Source organism: Chelmon rostratus, chromosome 7 (assembly GCF_017976325.1).
Source record: "Chelmon rostratus isolate fCheRos1 chromosome 7, fCheRos1.pri, whole genome shotgun sequence".
Taxonomy (NCBI): Eukaryota; Metazoa; Chordata; class Actinopteri; order Chaetodontiformes; family Chaetodontidae; genus Chelmon; species Chelmon rostratus.
Genome location: NC_055664.1, coordinates 17,458,309 through 17,478,731, shown reverse-complemented (window position 1 = coordinate 17,478,731; position 20,423 = coordinate 17,458,309). Strand labels below are relative to the sequence as shown.

Here is a 20,423-nt window from a genome sequence, read left to right as displayed (position 1 = left end):
AACAAAAAACCCACAGACTGTAGTTATCTTGTTTTCCATATTGCATGTTGAATTGTGTAATCAGGATATCTGGTAGTCATGAAAAGTCTTAAAAAGCAATAAGTGTAGTTTCCTCCAAAAAGAATATGACCTCCAAAAAATGTTCGATTGACCACTATAGGAAGTAATGTTGCTTTGGAAATGTTGTTGTATCTCATTGCTGGCTGTTAGATGCTGGCTATAAACTAAAAGTATAACAGTTATTCTTTGTTTGTCGTATTGGGACGCAGTGTAAAACGTAAATAAAAACACAACACAATCATTGACAAACAATTTTGTTTACAGACAGCAGTTTTACGAAGTGTTGCTTTGACCATGTAGTAACAGCCTTTATACAATCATGTATTCACAATGTGGTGAATCTCTCTCAATCCTTACTTGTGAGTGACTGAACCTTTTGAGGATGCTCCTTTCATACCCAATCATGATACTATCACCTGTTACCAATCAACCTGTTTACCTGTGGAATGATCCAAACAGGTGTTGTTGGAGCATTCCACATCTTTCCCAGTCTTTAGTTGCTCCTGTCCCAACTGGTTTGAAAGGTGTTGCGGCATCAAATTCAGAATAAGCAGATATTTATAAAAATCAACGAAGCTGATGAGGTAAAACATTAAATATATTGTCTTTGTACTGTTTTTAGTTGAGTGTATGTCAAGAAGGATTAACAAGTTATCAACCTTTTTGGAATCTGGTTTGTGCTTTGGCCAGTATGAATGTGAAGCAGATTTTTTTTTGCATGCTGTGTGGTATTAAAAGTTTAAAATTGAACCATGTGAACCATAGAGAAACTCTGTTAATTAGACACAAATAGATACTGCAGACTTTACGCGAATGCAGTGTGTTTGTTGTGCAAGACTGCCAGCATACTGTCATTGCTCGCTATGTTAAATATGGTCATCCAGTGGATTCATAGCCACATTATAATATTCTTTAATATGAATTCCCAGCCGGTCACTCTGGGCAACCACAACATTCACAGCCCAAAAAATGTGATCATGACTTGGACGTTTTGTCTGGACCAAGAGGTATAATGATTCAGTCTGCGGGGAACTTTACAATGAGTGCCACACTAGCGGAAATGTAGCTTTTTAGATCACCAAACATGAACATTAATATATAGTGCGAGGGTTAAAACCACAGTCCTGTGTATGTGCAATGATTATGTAAAGATGCCTTTAAAAACACCATTACATTAAACCTCAGCAGGGGCATAAGATGCTTTAGAGAAAACAAGAGTCTTCATGAGGCCGGTGCATTTTTAAGACTTGATGCAGTGTGACTGTCGCATTAAAGCACGCCGCTGTGGTTCACTGAGCAATGTATCGCTCTCCTCCTTGCTCTTTCATGACTGTGTCCATTCTATTTCTGGAATTACCCCACCTCACCCCTCCAGCTGTTGGGTCACTTTGTGCCCTTTTCTGTCTCTCCTGAAGTCCCTATTCATCTCGTGTCACAGTTGTATTTTGTTGTTTTGCTTCATCAGAGTAAGAAGGGCTTCATCATAGTTCCGATTGTTTTGGTCAATATTACCAAATGAATTACCCGCTAACTTGAAAACATCATGCATTTATTTATGTCTTTAAATTGTAAACATAATTCAACTTAAAAACAAATTTTAAAAAATCAGTGTCTTCTTCTAATAATAATAATGATAATGACTTCATGTAGGATGTGAAAATATACTACGAAATAGTTTTTATTTGGTAGATAAAATATGAGAAAGGATTGCTGAAATGCACCTTTATCATCCTTTTTGGCCACTTCAAGCACCAGTACCATAACAGCACAAATAGATGCACGTGAAATCCGAGCGGCTTGACCGTTTTTTTTTTTTTTGCAAACGACAGCTCACTTGACTACAGTGAGCTGGACTAAACATGCCACAGCCTGGCTCAGAGTGGGTTTGAAATTTTAGGCAGGATGAAGGCACGTCACTGTAAACTAAAGGAGTGCGCTGGATTTATAGTACAAGACAAAAAGGCAGCATCATTACGAAGCATAAAGCAGCACAATTGTTTTATCTTGATTAACTTGTTTTCATAATCATTGCCAAAGCCAAATTTCTTATTGAAAGTAAAAATTGATTAACACCTAGCCTCACTCAGAACAGATCAGAGTAGCTACTGTGTCTCAGACATGTGGAGATCAGTGCCCGCAGCGTGACAACATCAGTCATGTGTTGACTCCAACTCACATATAAGCTTTATCATCATTACTGTGGGCCCATTTTAAATGAGAGACAAGACATGAGTAGTTAATGTGCTACAGTGCTCAAGTGTTTTAATTGTCTGTGTACTCTGCATTCCCTCTTTTTGGATCTCTATTACTTTGTACTCTGATGATATTAGCTGAGGTATTTCAGTGGGTTTAATCTGCAGTAAAGCGGCCACAGCCCTCATGTCCTGTGGCTATATGAGTGTCTGTGTGTGCATGCGCATGCACTCGAGTGCACAGTGTGTGATATAATAATATCCCTTGTCAGCCTCTTGAAGATTAGCCTCAATGGGAGAAATCCTCTGTCATATCCCCTCACCTTATTTTCTCTCTCTCTCGCTCTCTCTGTCTTATCAGCCGTACAGATGAGTGAGTCGCTCTTTTCTGTATTCAGTTTTTCTTTGTGCCTGTGCAAAAAATTTGGGTCACAAAAGCTTTGTAATTTAAAGTATTTCAGATCTAATTTGTTTTTGGTTTCAGATTTTTGCCGTAATTTGTATGATCTGTTTGGAATGATTCCATTTTTTTATTCATTTCTCAGATCTGCATTAGACTGAAAATAGACCAAGACGAAGAGGACTGGTCCTGATGCAAGCTGGTCCTCCATGGACCAGTGAAGTCTCTCCCACCCTGCCAGTTAAAAGAGATGTTTTTGGGAGCTGGAGGCCGTAGCACCGTCAGCCGAGTGTGTGTGGGGCCCCTCCTCTCCCACTTTCCCAGCACCCCTCCTGACATGGGATGCCAGCCCCCTGCCTCCCTGTCCTGAGCTCTCCTGGGGTGCCATGAACAGTTACAGAGACAGAGGGGTCACTTGTACCTCCTCGGACCTCCTGGATGGAGGAGGAGGAGGAGGAGGAGGGGGGTTGCCCCAGAACACTCCGTTTCGCCACACCCCCAATGGCCACCCTGCACCTGGCCTCACAGACCCAGCCATCCAACCACGCGTCTCGGTGCCCAAAATGGGTGTTCGGGCACGGATTGCAGAATGGCCCCCACGCCGCGCGCAGTCCAGGGAGTCGCTCCTTGAAAATGGGCAAATTAGCAGCAGTCGCCATGGAGATGACTGCTCCACTTCAGTTTTGTCATCTGACATCGGGTTGGTGCGGGGAGGAGTTGCCAGGTTGCCACGACGGCGGTCCAAGGATGTAGAGTTCAGAGGAGGAGGGTTTGGCGGTGAAAGAGGTTCACCTTTGAGTCTAAGAGTGTTCCCTCCACTGAGACAGCGTTCAAACAGCGAGGTGACACTGAGCGAACAGGACGAAAATGAGGTGAGTCTTGAATCTTCAAGCGCTCTCACATCTATAATGCGTGTGGTTCAAGAAAAAAATGATCCGCTGATATGTCATCACAAAATTCTCTCCCCTTTCTGTTCTTAGGTGGAGGTACGTGGAGGTGGTGGGATGGGGAACCTGTTCAGAGAGTATGGCAGCACCTCCTCCATCGACATCCAGGGCATTCCAGAGCAGAGCTTCTTCGATATGCTCAGCCAGTTTCACCAGGAGAGACCAGACCAACGCAGCTCAGCGCCCATACGCCTCGGGGAGCTGCTGCGCACTCCTGACTCGCCACCAAGCGCACCCCTTCCCTCTGCTCCCTCGCCTGGTCCCACAGGCGGGGACGACAGAGGGACAGGAAGGAAGGACGGAGCTGAGAGGGTGAGGAAGAAAAGTGGAGGGACGGAGTCATCGCTAGGCACCTCCTCTCTGTTCAGGAAACTTAGGAGCTCTAGTCGCGGCGAGCTGGATGGAGGGAAAGGAGAGACTAGTGAGGATGGGGGAGGCCGGAGTTCAGGAGACGCCTCCTACAAACCATGGGTGTGCCCCAAGAGCTTTGTCCACTTTGATGCTCAGAGCATCCTGTTTGACCTCCACGAGGCGGCGGCTCAGCGGGGCTACGCTGCCCAGAGGAGGAACACCGCCACAGGGGCGTCAGCTGCTTCAGTGTCCCTGTCCGTCTCCAGATCCTCGACTCAGAGTATGAATGACCCAGTTTACTCCAGCATAGAGGATCTAACCCTGAGTCTCGACCCTGGCTCCACAACACCCTCCCTGGGCATGGACCCCCTGGAGGGGCCTCCCGGAGCCCACAGCACAAGCCCGCTGCTCCTTTGCTGCCCGCACTTCCTCAATGAGACCGGAGGCCACGGGGAGCGCAACATCAGCTTCCTCAGCTCGTCAGCAGAACGAGGAGGAGACGCAGGAGGAGACGGAGTGAAGGGTTGGCTAAGGAGGAGTAACGCCAGTGTCTCAGTGCTGGAGGTGCCTATTGAACAGCAGGTTACAAGACTGGACAGGCTGAAACTGTACAGCATAGAGCATGTAGACCTGGGGGCCAGGTACTACAGAGACTACTTCCATGGCAAAGGTAATACTGAGACACAGTCACTGTAAGGCAGATTTCACACTTAAATCATAAATATGCACAGATGTTGATACCAGCTGTGGCATGTATATAAGGATCAAAGACAATGCGAGAAAATTGATTATACATGATAATGCTTTGCAGTATTGCAGCATAGTGTAATAGTGCAATATGTTTTGTTGTGACTGCAGTTTATAGCTTAAACAGTTTTTATTCCAGTGGGATTTTTTTATACAGTGTATTAGTGCTCAAACATATGATCAATATCAAACAATTTGCAACATTTTTTAAAATCTGTTGATCGAGGGATGCAACTAATGGAAAAAATGCTCTGGTTCCTTGTCAAATGTGAGGATTTGCTACTTTTCTCTGTTTTATGAAGTCAATACCTTTGAGTTTTGGACTGTCGGACGAAACAAGCAACCTGAAGATGTAACCATGGGTTCTGAGAAATTGTTATCTCATTGTTCACTATTTTCTGACTTTTTATTGGCTAAATGCCTAAACATTACATACATATTACATTACATAAACATTTAGTTGATTAGTCAATAAGTCATTCGTCAGGCAATTAATGGCCAATATTTTGATAATTGAGTGGTTGTATAAGACATTTTTCAAGCAAAAATGTAAACCATTCTTTGTTTTCAGCTTCTCAAATGTGAGAATTGACTGCTTTTTCTATGATTATGAATTTCAAAAAGCAGTTTGTTGAATTAAACCAGCGATCTGAAGATAGAGGAAGTAGACGGGAAATAGTGATGAGCATTATTCACAATTCTGTGAGACATGTTGTAGACTAATCCGTTATCAAAAAATTATCAGCATTAATCGATAATGAAAATACTTGCTAATAGCGGGCTGGTGGCCCTACAATATATATGCTGATCCCTTTTTATACTCTAATTTGGGCCCCTTGTTGTTGTTGAAATAGCAGCGTAGATGTCGTTTCACCAGTGTCATTCCCCACAGCTCATCCTGCGGCTGTTAAAATCAGGCTGGGCCTGAGCAGAGCAGGGCGGGCCAAGCTGGCAACACTCCCAGAGTTTTTATTACACGTGTACCTGTCACTGGACTGTTTGTAAACTCTGAGCTGATGATACTCCACCTGCCTTTCTGCACAATCATACAAGAACCACATATTTATCCAGTGCAGCTTTGTTTTACATCTGGTTTTCAGTGTCAGAAGTAACACCTAACTTCAGAGAACTGTGTGCATGTGCATGTGTGTGTGTGCATGATGTGTGCCTGTACATATGTGTGCATGTGGGCATTTCTTGTCAACATCACCTCTTCAGACACTGTGGATGAAACCTTCACTTGGCAAGCATCATCTGGCTGCACCCTAATTAGTGACAGATGCTGTTAGAGCATGTGTGTGCAAACGAGCGTGTGTGTGTGCATGCGTGCATATATGTGTGTGTGTGTGTGTGTCTTTGTGTGTGCGTGTGTGTGTGTGCATGCGCATAAGAGAGAGGGAGAGTGAGAGAGACAGGCCTGCAGCCACACAGATAAAGGTTATCATTCCAAAAATATGTTCATCTGCTGACTCGTTGCCAACTTAGCTGTCCCCCAGAACGAGCCTGTGTGTGTGTGTGTGTGTGTGTGTGGAGATGTGCCTCGTGTGCACGTCAGAAAGCCTCATCAAAAACCTGACATTTTCACCACAGGACATGGCATGTAAGCTAAGCAGTATCCTAACGTGTACGTCTTCCCGGTTCATTCCAGTCGGACAGGGGATAGAGGAGGAATACTTGTCAAGCACGATTCCTTGCTGAGCGTCTGGAGAATTTGCCTCTCCACTGCTGCACTGCCTGTGGTGCTGGCATTACCGCAACTTAGCTTAGGAGCTTTAAAAGGACATGAAAGACGTTCATGAAGCACGTCAATAACTTTGTCTCAGCGCTCTTAATTGACAATTTGTTGTGTGGTATCAAGAATGTTACTCATCGACTTGTGACACCACTTTTTGTTCATTGCCTAGATTTACAAGACTGAGGACATATTTGTTCCATTATTGTCTTATTGTTAAACATGGAGTCTAATGACAATTTATCAGATGTCTTATTGCCATGAAGCTCCGACACACGACATCAGAAATATTTTCAGTATTTTCAGTATTGATCACTCGATGACATGTCGTTGTCTTAGTCCTGTCCTTGACTTAATGCACTTTCTTTTGTCAGTCGAGCTCACGATGCAGACAGTGCCTGATATCTTTTCTTCCAACCCCTCTGTTCCTCTGTCAAAACCCTCTTTTATCTGTCTCGTCTGTATCTCTAGTATTGCTATTACTAGAAAATATTTCTAGTTTAAGACTGGATTTTATTCAGGGAAGGTTTCTGTACAGCTGCTTGTTCGCCTAAACACCATGTAACATTTTAGTCTGATTTTTTTGTGAAATGTTAAAAAGGTTTTTGAAGAAAAACAAGTAAAGAATTAAAAATTGTTTGATCAGAAAATAATATATTTTTTAAAAATTTCCCAATACCTGCGATAATGACCAGCAGTTCAAAACCTAAGAATATTAACTTCACTATCTTAAAAGACAAAGAAAACCAGCAAATATTCACGTTTGAGAAACTGGAAGCTCTGGAAATGATTGTTTTCATTATCAGTTTTTAGGATTTTATCATTCTGATTTTCATGATTAATTCTTTGCTCTATAAAAGGTGAATAATATTCAAAGTATGTAAAATGTTGGTCTGTGAAACAGTGAAAAGTGCACTTTCACAATTTACCAGAGTTGTCATGTGTAATGAGGAGTCTCATGTCTCATTTTGTAAATGTCTTTGTCCTCGTTCTTCACCAGAGCACTCAAACTACTTTGGGACAGACGATAAGCTTGGCCCTGTGGCCCTGAGCATCCGCAGGGAGAAACTGGATGACACCAAAGACCTGAAAGACCAGTACCAGTACCGCCTCATCGTCAGAACAAGCGAGGTATGCACTGATCTGCCGTTTGTGGTTGCTTGTTTGGGGATGTCTGAGCCATGCACGAGTATCAGTGTGCATGCTCAGTTCAATTCCTTAGCTACTTTCATTTTACCCAGCCCTCCCTGTGTGTCCTTACAAGTGATTCGCTTCACCCTCTCTGCCCTGATTTTAACCTTCCCCCCTCAACCCCTCACCCCCTCTCTTGTCTCTGCCAGTGGAAAATTCCACCTGCCCCAGCCCCAGCAGAGCTAAGCCAAACCAAACACTGGCAGCTCTGGCCAAAGTGTTTGGCCCGCTCTCAGAGGGAGCACACCCAACCACTTTTCCACTTTGATGGATCGAATCCTAGTAATGTGTTAAATGACAGGCTGGTGATCATGGAGAATTAATATCTCTGCAATCTCCCCCAGACTTGTTTGAAGCAGGTCATTTCTGCTCATTTACTTTCAGAGATTCTGCTTCCAGGGCACTAAACTTGGGTTTTTCATCTTTTTTCATGGTTAATGACTTGTAACAATATGAACATATTATGAACAGACAATAAATTAATTGTCTGACTTACTTTTCAAGCAAAAATGAAAAATATTCACGCATTACATTTTCTCATATGTGAGGATTTTCTTTGCCTTGTATGAATTTAAAGTGAATAACTTTTTTTAGGCAAGACGACTAATCATCTGGAAAGTAATTGTCTGGTTAATCAATAGTGTCAAAACAGTGTTTTACAAATATTGTGTTGCTCCTCTGAGGTCTCTAGGAATTGTTTATTATATTATAATATTATAGTAGCACCTGTGTAGCGTTGTCAAGGTCACTCAAACAAACCACAAGCCTCTGATCATTGTGTACAAGTAGTGTCTCCGTCTGTGTGGCTGTGCTGTTTTTAGTTGGATTACATGGCTGCCTGGCCTCATCACCTTAGCTCTGGTATAACAATGGAGCCTCTCCGCCATCTAAGTACACAGAGCTCAGCTAACAGACACAACCAGCACACCCAGGCCTACTGTTCCCACACAGAAAGAAAAAAAGAGATTGATTGCAGACTTTATTCTCTCCCACTCAAGCCGCAGCTGCTCTCAAATATCCATCCCCCTAAAGTCTGTCATTTAATTCTGTGCAGCAGTGCTGACACAGCAAGGTGGAGAGACTTCCTCTTTCTCCCTCCATCACACATTCACACACACAGCCCTCCTGCTCACTCCGCTGTCGCACAGAAGCTGACTGCTCCATAACTTCAGCTGCGTGTCAATCAGGTTTCATTTCTCTGCAGCACACACCCGAGTCTCCGAGGTTACACTGTCTCTCCGGCCTCTGCCAGCTCCAGAGTCTGCCATGCATTTTTAATGAAGCCGCATTTGTGTGTGTGTAGGTGTGTGTGTGTGTGTGTGTGTGTGTGTGTGTGAGTGCGTAGTGAGAAGGAACAGCCCACTCCTTCCAACTGTATCTGAGGTTATTATAGTCTCACTGTTTTGAAGCAGGTCAATTTCCCCTCACCAGGGAGCAGCACTCTGTGGCAGCACAATACTGAGCAGAATATTAATTCACAATACAGCTCGACTTGAAGTCCTCAACACAGAGCACTTTCACTGTGTGTGTGTGTGTGTGCGCGTGTGCGTGCAGTGGGGGGGCTTCAGGGCAGCAGGGTTTTATTATGAGTAGTGAGATCCGTCATCTGATGGACCCACTTCAAGCTCCCAGGCTACTAATCATCCACCCCTTCATTTCCAGACTGTACTGTATTGTAGCTGAGCCTGACCTCTGACCCCTCCAAACACCTAACCTAATATCAATAGTATTTCTATGAGGGCTGAACAATTAATCTAAATATTATTGAAATCACAATATGGCCAAGTGCAGTATCCAGTGTAGGCAATATATAATATATGCCAGTATATGTGACCCAAGACAACTGTACACAACACAAGAAATGCTTTAACCCATACCAATAAAAAAATTAAATAAAGAGACAAGCAGGTAATTAAGCAAATATTTTTAGTTTTAAGAGAAAAGGCAAGAAGAAAGAGGGAAAAAAATGGGATGTTAGTAACCCCTATTAATTAGTAAATTGGTCTCTGTAGAGGATCAGTAAGTATTGTGTCCCCAGATAAAAAAGAGGCAAGCAGATACATAGTAAACATGATAGTAATAGTATTTCTGTTTTTAGTCATATTACCATTTCTTTAAAAGGTTTCCATCAACAGTTCTATTTGATGGAATACCTTTGAGAAAACTGGCTAATTTCTTGACATTTTCAATCTGATTTTAAATATTTATAATCTTAAAATCCAATAATGCATTGCAACATTTTTACCTTTACCCCCACATTCAGCTTGTGACCCTGCGAGGTGCCATTTTAGAGGATGCGGTGGCGTCAACGGGGAGACACGGCACGGTGCGGGGTCTGCCACTCAAGGAGGTCCTGGAGCAGGTCGTCCCTGAGCTCAGCGTCTCCTGTTTGAAACTGGCACTCAGCACGCCGAAAGTCACTGAGCAGCTCCTCAAACTGGACGAACAGGGGGTGAGTTTGGCGCCTGAGTCTGTATTTGCATTTTAGTTTATGGCTTGTGTAATAAAAAGAACAGTACAAGTCAGGCTGGCTAAAATATGAACTGATTAAGAAACATATTGACATATAGTATGCTCACATAGTGTGTATGAAAGTGTCTGAAAGCTATAACTGATTTAGTGTGAGTGCAAAGCACAGAATTGTACTGAGGGCAGTGAAAGCTGAGTGAAGCAGGGTGTGGTGTATTTGAGCATGAGTGGGTAACCATAAAAGCTTTAATGTTCAGCCATGTTATCTCACCTTTTTATTTAATGGAGGATGAAGTGCAAGGCGGAGGTGTTTTGCCAGCCCTAGGCTTGTTTTTGTTTGTGTGGGTGGTTTATACAACAGTCAAGTTGTGCCTAATGTGTGTGTTTCATGTGCACCCAGATATACATTTTTATCTCTAACATCTACATTGATATAAAGTCGCATTAGAAGCACACGGTTTAGACCGCAGTGTTTCAGCTGTGTTTGAATGTGGTGTTTCAGCTGTTTGTGTAATATTAATGTTATCTCTCCGCTGCCTGGCAGTTAAGTCAGAAGCACAAGGTGGGTGTTCTGCTGTGCCGTGCTGGCCAGAGCACAGAGGAGGAGATGTACAACAACGAGGAGGCGTCACCCGCCTTCTCTGCCTTCCTGGAGCTGCTGGGGGAGCAGGTGCTTCTCAAAGGATTCACCAAATACGCCGCACAGCTCGACACAAAGAGTGAGTCTTCACAAGTGCCCCTTTCAGACGCTCCATAAATGTGTTGGCAATTCTGCATCAAAGTCAAGATGGCGATCTTACAAGGTCGAACCTGCTAACATTTTCTTGGCCGTTTTACTGTGTAACATGTGCAGATTGTCAGATTAATTTAATGGTTAACTTAGTTTTTGCTCGCCATGTGAAGTCACTGTGATAAACACATCACTTAATTATCATCTCCTGCTTTAAGAAGATAAAACGAATTATCTCATTTTCTCTCTTCATGCAGTTCACATTACAAATATGCAGCAAAATCATTTTAAAGCATGTGAGCAAATAGGAATGAAATAAGAGTCCAAACTGAATGTCTTGTCAAATGGTGCATGTGCGCTGTTCGACATTATAAAATAGGCAGTAGAGTTATCTATCAGTGAGGAAACTGATGAAGAAATGTATTAGGAGATTCCTTAGAAAGACTTTAAACTTTTCTTTCATGCTAGAATAAAGATACAAGGAACATTTATGCTAAAGACATCTACAGTATGCCTGACTGTCAAAAATCCATTACTTTTAACAGACACATGAAGCCAGCAATGACATGAAGTCTATGTTTGAAAAGTGCTAAGTCATAACCAGGCCAAGTGTAAAAACCCCAGCTGTGAGACTCCATGATCCCTGGAAAAAACATCTGTTTGAACCAGGAAGCGTTTGGACTCAAATTCAGCATCTGCAGTTAATAGCTTCTGACTCCTGAATATTTTCTCCAGCCGACTCTACGGGCACCCACTCCCTGTACACCACCTACCAAGGCTACGAGGTCATGTTCCACGTATCCACCATGCTGCCGTACATGCCCAACAACCCTCAGCAGGTAAGAGCTTCTGACCTAAATCCTGCACCATCACAGAGGCTTGTATGTCTCAGGTCAAGTTTTGGTGTGTACAGACTGTCCTCTCTTGTCACCCAAAGCCTTTCAAAGTCTGCCTGTGGCTGTTGGTTAAAGCCTCTGCCGTTTGCTCTGGGTTGTAAACCACAGTAAGAATTCATCAAGTGGAAACTCGTGACTTGTGTCACCCTCTTCATTTAGAGTCTCTTTCCTTTTTTATCCAGCGTCTCGTGTTTTTATAGGCTTTGTTCTCCGTGTTTTGGTTTTTCTGTCCTCTCTTTCTCACTGGCTTGCCCTCACTCTGCCTCTCATTCTTTAACTGGATCAGAGCTGGGTGGGGTTCAGTAGTGAGTAGTTTCTTTATTTTCTCCCTCCTTTTTTTCACTTAAACAAAACTCCCTTCCTACACGTTCTCCTGGGCACCGTGTGTTTGCAGTGTGGGCTGCATGTAAGTGACCTGTGTGTAAGATAGCATTTTGCGTGTGGGTATTTTTAATAGTTTGCATAAGTGTTTGCGTGAGAGGCTCACACGGGTGAACACGTGTGCTCAGACTGGCCCTGTGGGTGCGGGATTTATGCACACACTTTGTAATGTGTCAGCGCATCACTGCAGAACAGAGCAGGCTATAGAGAAGTCATTTGTTCTTCCTTAAAACATAAATTAACCTTATGAATTGGAGAACTATACCATTATTACCATACCCACAGCAATCAATTGTCCGTTGTTGTAAACAAGCTTTTTTGACAGTTACATCATCTTTTTAAATCTCTTGTAAATGGTGAGTTAACAAGAAATATGAGGGTTGCACCTTTTTAAAAGTGAGTTTCAGCAGATCTTATTTGTATCAACTCTCAAAATCAGAAAGTCAAATTTTATAAATGGCGCAATGACTCCATCCAGAGGTTTAGAGACTGCAGCAGCATGGAGTTTTACATGCTCAAATTAACCTCTAGGTGGCAGCGTTGACCTTAAAAGTAACCTGCAGTGGATGAACAGGAAGAATGATGGACTACAGAAAGCGTAAAGACGCAGTGATACTCAGGAGAGAGGAAAAGGGCAGCACAAGCTAGGCTGGCTGGCTGGCTGGCTGGCTGGCTGGCTGGCTGGCTGGCTGGCTGGATGGATGGATAGATAGATAGATAGATAGATAGATAGATAGATAGATAGATAGATAGATAGATAGATAGATAGATAGATGCAGAGGAGTAAAAAGTTGATGAATGTAAAGTTAAAATTCATCCAAATTATTAATTCTAGCAATTATAGTTCATGTTTATACCCTATATAAAATACATTTAGCACAATAATCCAGATTTTCAAAACTGCAGTGTTGATGTGAGTGAAGGATGCTCCTCTGGCACCATGCTGGAGAATGTGAGTATCTGTGGCCAAACAGTGGGCTGGATTACATAATTGGTACTTTCACACTTCCCTCTGCAGATGAAGAGAGGATTGGCAAGCACCACACCACAGACACAGCCTGGACTCTGTGCCACGTCTCCTACACAAACACAGATAGGCAGACAAACCAGCGCACACACACACACAGACGCAAATAGCCCACACAGAATCCGAAAAACAAATTACATAAAGAGCTGTTGTTTGGTGTCTGGTAGCAAGCGTCTCAATCTCTCATTTCCCTCGTCAGACTTTCTCTATCGTTGACTGAGTCAGTTGTGTCAGTGCCAGTTATGTTAGCTCATTTTATTAATTTGGCATTTTGTCTCTCCTCCCTTCTGTCCTCTCCCTCAGCTCTTGAGAAAGAGACACATAGGGAACGACATCGTCACCATAATCTTTCAGGAGCCGGGAGCGTTGCCTTTCACCCCTCAGAATATTCGTTCACACTTCCAGCACGTTTTTGTTATTGTCCGTGTGCACAATCCCTGCTCTGAAAACACCTGTTACAGGTAAATGTTTACACAGAACAAGCACATGTTCTTATACACACAACTATGATAAAAAATAAAATGCACGTCCTTTTTTTCCAGTGTTGCTGTAACAAGAATGAAGGATGTGCCTCCCTTTGGCCCGCCCATCCCCAGCGGTGTCACCTTTCGTGATCCAGAAACCTTTCGCAACTTCCTTTTAGCCAAAGTTATCAATGCAGAAAATGCAGCGCACAAGTCAGAGAAGTTCCACACCATGGCAACACGAACGCGGCAGGAGTACCTGCGTGACCTGGCTGAGAACTACGTCAGCAGCACACCGCTCGACTCTGCCGGCAAGCTGAACAACCTCATCTCGCTCGCATCCAAAAAACGTGAGCGCACCAAGGCAAGAGAGGGAGCAGAGCTGGGAGCCGCGGGGGCTGTCGCCTGGAGGGTCCAAGCCCAGGACTTCAGTGGAGGTGGGACAGAGCTCCCCTGTGCCCTGGGTTTGTCGGCTGAATACATCCTCCTGACAGACTGTTCCACCAAGGAGGTGGTGTTTAACTGTTTCTGTGCGGACGTGATTGGCTGGACACCGGAGCGGCTGGCGATGAAGATCTTCTACGGCAGAGGCGACCACATTGCTGTGCGGGTACCAGAGGGCTGCGCACAGGACATCAGGGAGGTGGTGCAGAGGTTAAAGGTGAGAGTTCAGAGCTTGTTGCAGTTCAGGTGTAGAGGGATAGTTATCACCAGAACAAAAAATGTAATTCTCTGTGGCCTAGCTTGCGTTGTATTTGGGATCATATCATATAGGTGGACGACTTGAGCTTAAAGGTACCCCGTATAATATACTTGTTATATTTACAGTGTTTCTCAGAACACATTGGGTATATATATGGTGACCAGCTGTCGCGGTTCATCCGGGATTCTCCCGGTTTCAAGCTGGGTGGGACCAATTTTATTAACTGTCCCAGTTTTCAACAGTCACAACCAACTTGACCTGTTGTCACCACAAATATATGAGTGATTATAATATTAAACTTGTCTTTAGCACTTACATAGATGTTTTGCATGTTCTATCCCAGTCATTATTTCCTAACCCAATATGAAAACATAAACAATGCACCACACGTCTGAATTCACCACTGATTTGTCCACATGTGTGTCAATCAATGTGTCGTTGTCAAGGTTGTTTTTAGCGCGTGAGTCATTGGCAAACGTCGTAGGCTATGACGCTTGCAGCTCTTTCTGACAACACCTGTGAGCTAGCCCAAGAGAAAGTCAGCCTGTTCTGAACAGCTCTATAAGGATCACTTCCTGTCCGTGGTGTTCAGTGTACAAAAATACGGTCACACTAACATTGTGTATGTCCTTGAGGTCTGATGAATGTTTTGAATGCATCTCTTTCCTTCAAAAACAAAAGAAGTCACACATTGTTGACATCCCTAATTATTATCTTGCAGGTTTCTTCTTCACAACTGCATTCAGTATTCTATTTTTGTCCCCACAGTGCAGTAGACCACTTAAAGATCTTGAAATTGGTGAAATTGTTTTCATTTCATGACCGTGTTGCACCTCAGTTGTGTGATATACTCTTTTTACACTCCATTACAACAGCAGCACAACTAACTAAGGAGCAACTGTAAAGATATTTACAGAAAGTGTTTTTGGCCCAGGACAATGTATATTGTGATTATGTATTTGCTCAAAGCTAAAAACCTTCAAATTATAATTGCAATCCAATCAGATTCATATGAGGATATGAACACAGATATTATATAGCTTGCAGGCACTCTATGTGACCATATCACTCACTTTTTCAATGAAGTTGTGCAACTGCATGCACAGGCTCATGAGAGGCATTTCATATTGTTATAATCCCTGGAAAATTTGATGAATTAAATGCTGGGAAAAGGAGATTTCCTGGACTCTAGCAAGCTTTGTGTTAATCCAAGAGAAAACTAAATATTTAAAAAATGAGAGTCCTTCTAAAAATACCAAATAAATGCAAATGAGAGACTGTTCAAGTCCTTGTCCCATTCAGGCTGTTTCATGAAGTGTTCTTTGTCCAGGAAGATACCTTAAGAGTATTTTAGTGTACATGTAAGAATATGATAGTAATGTAAATCTTTTTTTTGTATTACTTACATCTTATCCTCTCCTCACCAGTCTTTGACAGTGGGATGTGAGACGGTGGATATGACTCTGAGAAGAAACGGACTGGGACAACTGGGCTTCCATGTTCGCCTGGACGGCACTGTGGCTGAGGTACCGTCAGATGACCATCTGCCGCTCCAGATCTCGTCCTGAAATACTCAGCTATGAAGATTCTTGGCTGTACATTACTGGCTTGTTTGAAGACCTTGTTTTATGTGGTTTTCTCATGCAGGTGGAGGAGTACGGCTTTGCCTGGCAGGCAGGACTGAGACAGGGCAGCCGGTTAGTGGAGATCTGCAAGGTGGCCGCGGTGACGCTGACTCATGAGCAGATGATCGACCTGCTGAGGACGTCGGTCACGGTCAAAGTGGTCATCATTCCTCCGTACGAAGAGGGGGGGCCTCGCAGGTGTGTTAATGTCTGCATGTTGTATTTCTTTGAAGCTAAACTAATGAGAGTGATTCATTTTTGAACAGCTGTGGTGAATACAGATGTCAGGGTGGTAAGTTGACGGCGCAGGCGGGCGCTGAGTGTTAGCAGGCAGTAGTGGAAGGACAAGAGTGAGCTAGAGTGAGAACAGGACGCTCTTCACACAAACACACAAAGGCATGGGTGAGATAGTGGCTAGACTCCAATGTTCCAAGAGGATTTTGTGTGGGAGTGTGTGAAAAGAGGAAGCGAGCGAACAGAGAAAGGACGATGTGTGTTTCGAGTGGAAATGGACAAAATGAGGTATGGAGACAAAAAGAGGGAAGCTTTGTTTTAACGTGAATTAACCAAATCTGGCATTCTTTGTTCCTCCATCCTTCGTATCTAGTCATCTCCTTCAGCTCACCATCGTTTTGTTTCCCCTCCTCCCACAATCTATTTCTTTTCCCTGCCGTCATCCTTTCCCAGCCTTTCATCTTCACATACGGCCTTGAGAAAGAGCACAATAACGAGGCCTTATGAGACGCTGATGTGGTGTTACAGAACGGTTACGGAGGTGAAGAAATAACCACAGTGTGAATGTGTGTGTGCCCGTGTTTCTGACTGAAAACCATGGCTCCTAAATACAGTAATTGTGGTTGGCTGTGTGATCGCACAGTGGTTAGATTTCTTTAATGTTGGAGGCAGTTTAATTACACCAAGTTAAATCCCTTTGACACGCACACACATGCACAAACACACACACACACACTCAAGAAGCAGCTGATAATTAGAGTCTTGTATTTCAGTCTCCCCCTCTCCCCCTTCCTCTCTCTCTGTGACTCGTTTGTGTGCCAGGCAAGCAGATTGCATGAGATTAAGGCCTGGAGTCTGCAGGGAAAAAAAAAACAAGAGAGACCACAATAAATAAATGAGTGGAAGTGATTAATTAAAAATGCATGCCCTGTGCGAATGAAAAGGACGGAAAAGAGGGAGGGATGGAGTGCGATAGAGAAAGGCAGGGTAGAACGCGTTGAGTTGGAGAGGCAGAGACACGCTCGGTGAGGACGACGTGTTTCAACACCACCGAGAGTGAGAGAAGTGGGCGGAAGAGAGAAAGAAAGAGAAAGAGTTGGAAGTGTTTTTCCTTCGCCGCGCTGACTCCGTCGTGCACATGCAAGATGGATGGATACAGGGCAGAAAAGGTGTGATGCTGTGGTGTGTTTGACCATGTGTGTGTGTGTGTGTGTGTGTGTGTTGGGGAGCTCCAGCTGTGTCACCTCCAGCAGTGTGACGGAAGAAACCCTGCATGTCAACACATGTAGGCTCTGCTCTCTCTAAGGTTTGTACTGCTGTTATGTAATTGTATGGATGATGATTGAGCTAGTAGTATTCCTCGATCGATCGATGTCCCGGCCACGTGTTGTGTTCATGTTCATTGATTCTAAATGGCGTGATTGTGTTATTACACTTTTCTTAAATATACTGTCATTTGCTTTCTACTTGTATTCATGATCTCAACTGACATATTTGTGATAATGTTCACATTCTTGTGATAAATAAAATAATACATTTGTGACATTTTTCGCTATTTTCTGACATTTTATGGACCAAATGATTAATCAACCAATAATCAAAAAATACATTCCACAATAGGGCCGAATGATATGCAAAAAAAAAAAGTAATCTTGCGATTATTTTGAAAGATATTGCGATTGCGATACAAGTCACAGCTTTAGTGGGAAGGATGATTTTTGCATTTCATTTTCACTGAAAAAAATATAAAAAGGCTGATGATATGATCTTTGCTGGGGTCTTTACCAAACAAGCAATGTTCTTTTACATCTGGAGAATATGATTTGTAGGACAGGGCATCTCTGTGACACCACAGCGCTTCATTCATAGAACAGGACATTTCACCCTAATCATTATTTTGACGGTATTTTGATTAATTAATTACGGCCCTGTTCTTCAGTTGATTTCCCTCTGAAAATAATTGTTACTTACAGCCCTAATTTGAGTGAACCGGCCCTTTACAGGACATCACACACACCTCATCTCTGCTGGTTGTGTTTGTTTCTCTTTAAGTCCTACTCCACCAATAAAATTCAGCCCTCACTTTGACACCTTTTTTCATCGTCGCCCTCCTCTCTCGACATTGTCTCGTCTTGAACACATCCTCCATGCATATTTGATGCCTCCTGCCCTCCTGTGATAGGCTGTGTGAATGAAATAATAATGATGCATAAAAGATATCGGGCTAGAGGCTATTATGAGAACGTTTTAGTTGAGTGTTGTGTTTGTGTGTGTGTGTTGATGAAAGATGACCCCCCGCCTCATCTTCTTACTACCCAACTTTCTCCCTCTGTCTCTTTAGGGGCTGCACAGAGGAATATGAGATGAAGACCATGGAGCAGAAGCATGAATCTGAGCCTCTGGCGGTGGGCTACCGACCCTCCCCTCGCCCGACATGGCGATGGGACAGCCCACCCATTCCTCCAGGGCTCCACAGTGCCCCCAACCCACAACGCTGGACCCCCATGGGTCCCCCACCTCCTCCACTGCCTCGCTCACACAAGGCCCTGATGCCTGTTCCCTACAGGGAGCCCCAACACCTCAACTCTAAGAGGTGAGACTCTAAGCTGGATTTATTCAGTCACATTAGATTACAGAAGAGACTGGATCGGCTTATTTATAGCATCAATATTAGTGGTGGTACAGTTTCTTTGTATTTAAACTCTGCAAATAGTAAATCTGCCTGTCTCAGATTCTGCAGGTGATAATATTATTTGAAGTCTCTAAATGACACAATATATACATAAATGAAAATGAAGCTCATAAACAAAAAAGTGCAAAAATTAAAGTGCAGAGTCTTAGTCAGCAGAACCTTCTGTCGGACCGTGACAGACTGAAAAATTAGACCGTAGATGATTTTTATTCACAGACCTGAGCCTGGCTCCACACTTCTGAACCACCACCCACAGGACTGATTTGAGTGATTTAATTCAGTCTCATGTAATGCTGGTTGACCGCTGCTTCCACCATCTGAATAAACAAGTGACCGATCAGAGCTTTGTAGGCGAGATTAGCTAGAAAAATAGCAACACAACAATGAGACCAAGTGAGGATGAGAGCGATGCAGCTGTACAGGTTGGTGAAAGTCGTTCATGTTGATTTTCTTTGTTTTTATGCTGCCCTCTTGGCCAGGTCACCCTTTAAGACAATATTTTAATCTCAAAGAGACTTTTACCTGTCCAAAAGCAATGAAATAAGTCTGATTATCAGGCTGTGTTTTCAATAATATGTAGATTTTTTCCAGTATATAAACTTTGTGTATATCCGTCAATCGAAGGTATTTCTAACTTCAGCCCTTTCGTACAGAAAACCTTCATGGTTGCAGCTTTCAATGAATAAGTAATTACAAATAATCTTCTACCAGACTCACATGTGCTTTTTATTACAGTTTCTAAGCCTGCCGATCTTCAATCGAATGCATATGGAAACTTGTAGTGATAGTAACTGATGTTCTCTTAAAAAGTGAGAAACTGTATGCTCCTTTGCCAATACTACATATTTCAAGGGTACGTAAGTTATAAGTGTATGACCTTACAGTACTTTGTTTAGGATAGTCTTCTTAAGGAATTAATGCACATAACTCTGTTTTCAGTGATATTTTGGTTTTGTTTTGACCCTCTTTGTTTCCAGTTGCTAACCACACACACATGACTCGGAGCTGGTGTCACCCTGCCCACTCCCATAGTTAATACCCGCAATCAAATCCTGGCAGCTACCAACTGAGTCTCTTCTTCGAGCATGTTTCTCACTAATTTAGATAAATGGTGTCTTGTGTTCGTGTAACAGTCTTACTCATACGGTTCACCTCTTTGCGGTCTGTTTGTTTATCTTTTGGTTAACCCTTAGCCTCTTTATGTGTCCTCCAGGCCAGTAAGCTACCCAGAGAACCACTACAGTCTGTCTCCTGCAGGAGGCGACAGGGTGCTGCCCTACAGAAACCCCTCAGCCAGCTTCTCCTCGCCCTCCTCAGGCCTGGTCAGCCTCGCCACCATGGGGCCACCTGGAATCACACCAGGCCCCTTCGTACGCTACAAACCCACACCTGACAGGTGTGTGTCCGAGCTCCCCTCCGTCACTCCTTTGATCTCGATTAAAACATGTGCGATGTTACTCAGAACAACTGCTGTGTGTGCTGGATTCGGATTATATCTGTACACAAGATAAGGCTGACTAACATGGCATGTTGAGGTCTGAAGTTAGACATGTATGAACACAGTGTCGCCTAGAGGAAGGAT

At 43.4% G+C, this 20,423-nt stretch overlaps 1 protein-coding gene across 2 annotated transcripts in view; it reads left to right on the top strand.

The window, feature by feature from the left end:
* The window catches only part of sipa1l3 (signal-induced proliferation-associated 1 like 3), a 71,436-nt gene that overhangs the window by 40,758 nt on the left and 10,255 nt on the right, over nucleotides 1-20,423 (top strand). For both annotated transcript variants that reach the window (XM_041939987.1, XM_041939988.1), the window contains exons 3-14: nucleotides 2,798-3,524; nucleotides 3,633-4,620; nucleotides 7,430-7,560; nucleotides 9,884-10,072; nucleotides 10,634-10,808; nucleotides 11,555-11,658; nucleotides 13,427-13,584; nucleotides 13,666-14,248; nucleotides 15,718-15,816; nucleotides 15,938-16,113; nucleotides 18,491-18,742; nucleotides 20,055-20,237. In XM_041939987.1, coding sequence (XP_041795921.1) covers nucleotides 3,039-3,524; nucleotides 3,633-4,620; nucleotides 7,430-7,560; nucleotides 9,884-10,072; nucleotides 10,634-10,808; nucleotides 11,555-11,658; nucleotides 13,427-13,584; nucleotides 13,666-14,248; nucleotides 15,718-15,816; nucleotides 15,938-16,113; nucleotides 18,491-18,742; nucleotides 20,055-20,237 — 3,524 coding nt within the window. In that variant the 5' untranslated portion in view covers nucleotides 2,798-3,038. The remainder of the gene's footprint in view (nucleotides 1-2,797; nucleotides 3,525-3,632; nucleotides 4,621-7,429; nucleotides 7,561-9,883; nucleotides 10,073-10,633; nucleotides 10,809-11,554; nucleotides 11,659-13,426; nucleotides 13,585-13,665; nucleotides 14,249-15,717; nucleotides 15,817-15,937; nucleotides 16,114-18,490; nucleotides 18,743-20,054; nucleotides 20,238-20,423) is intronic.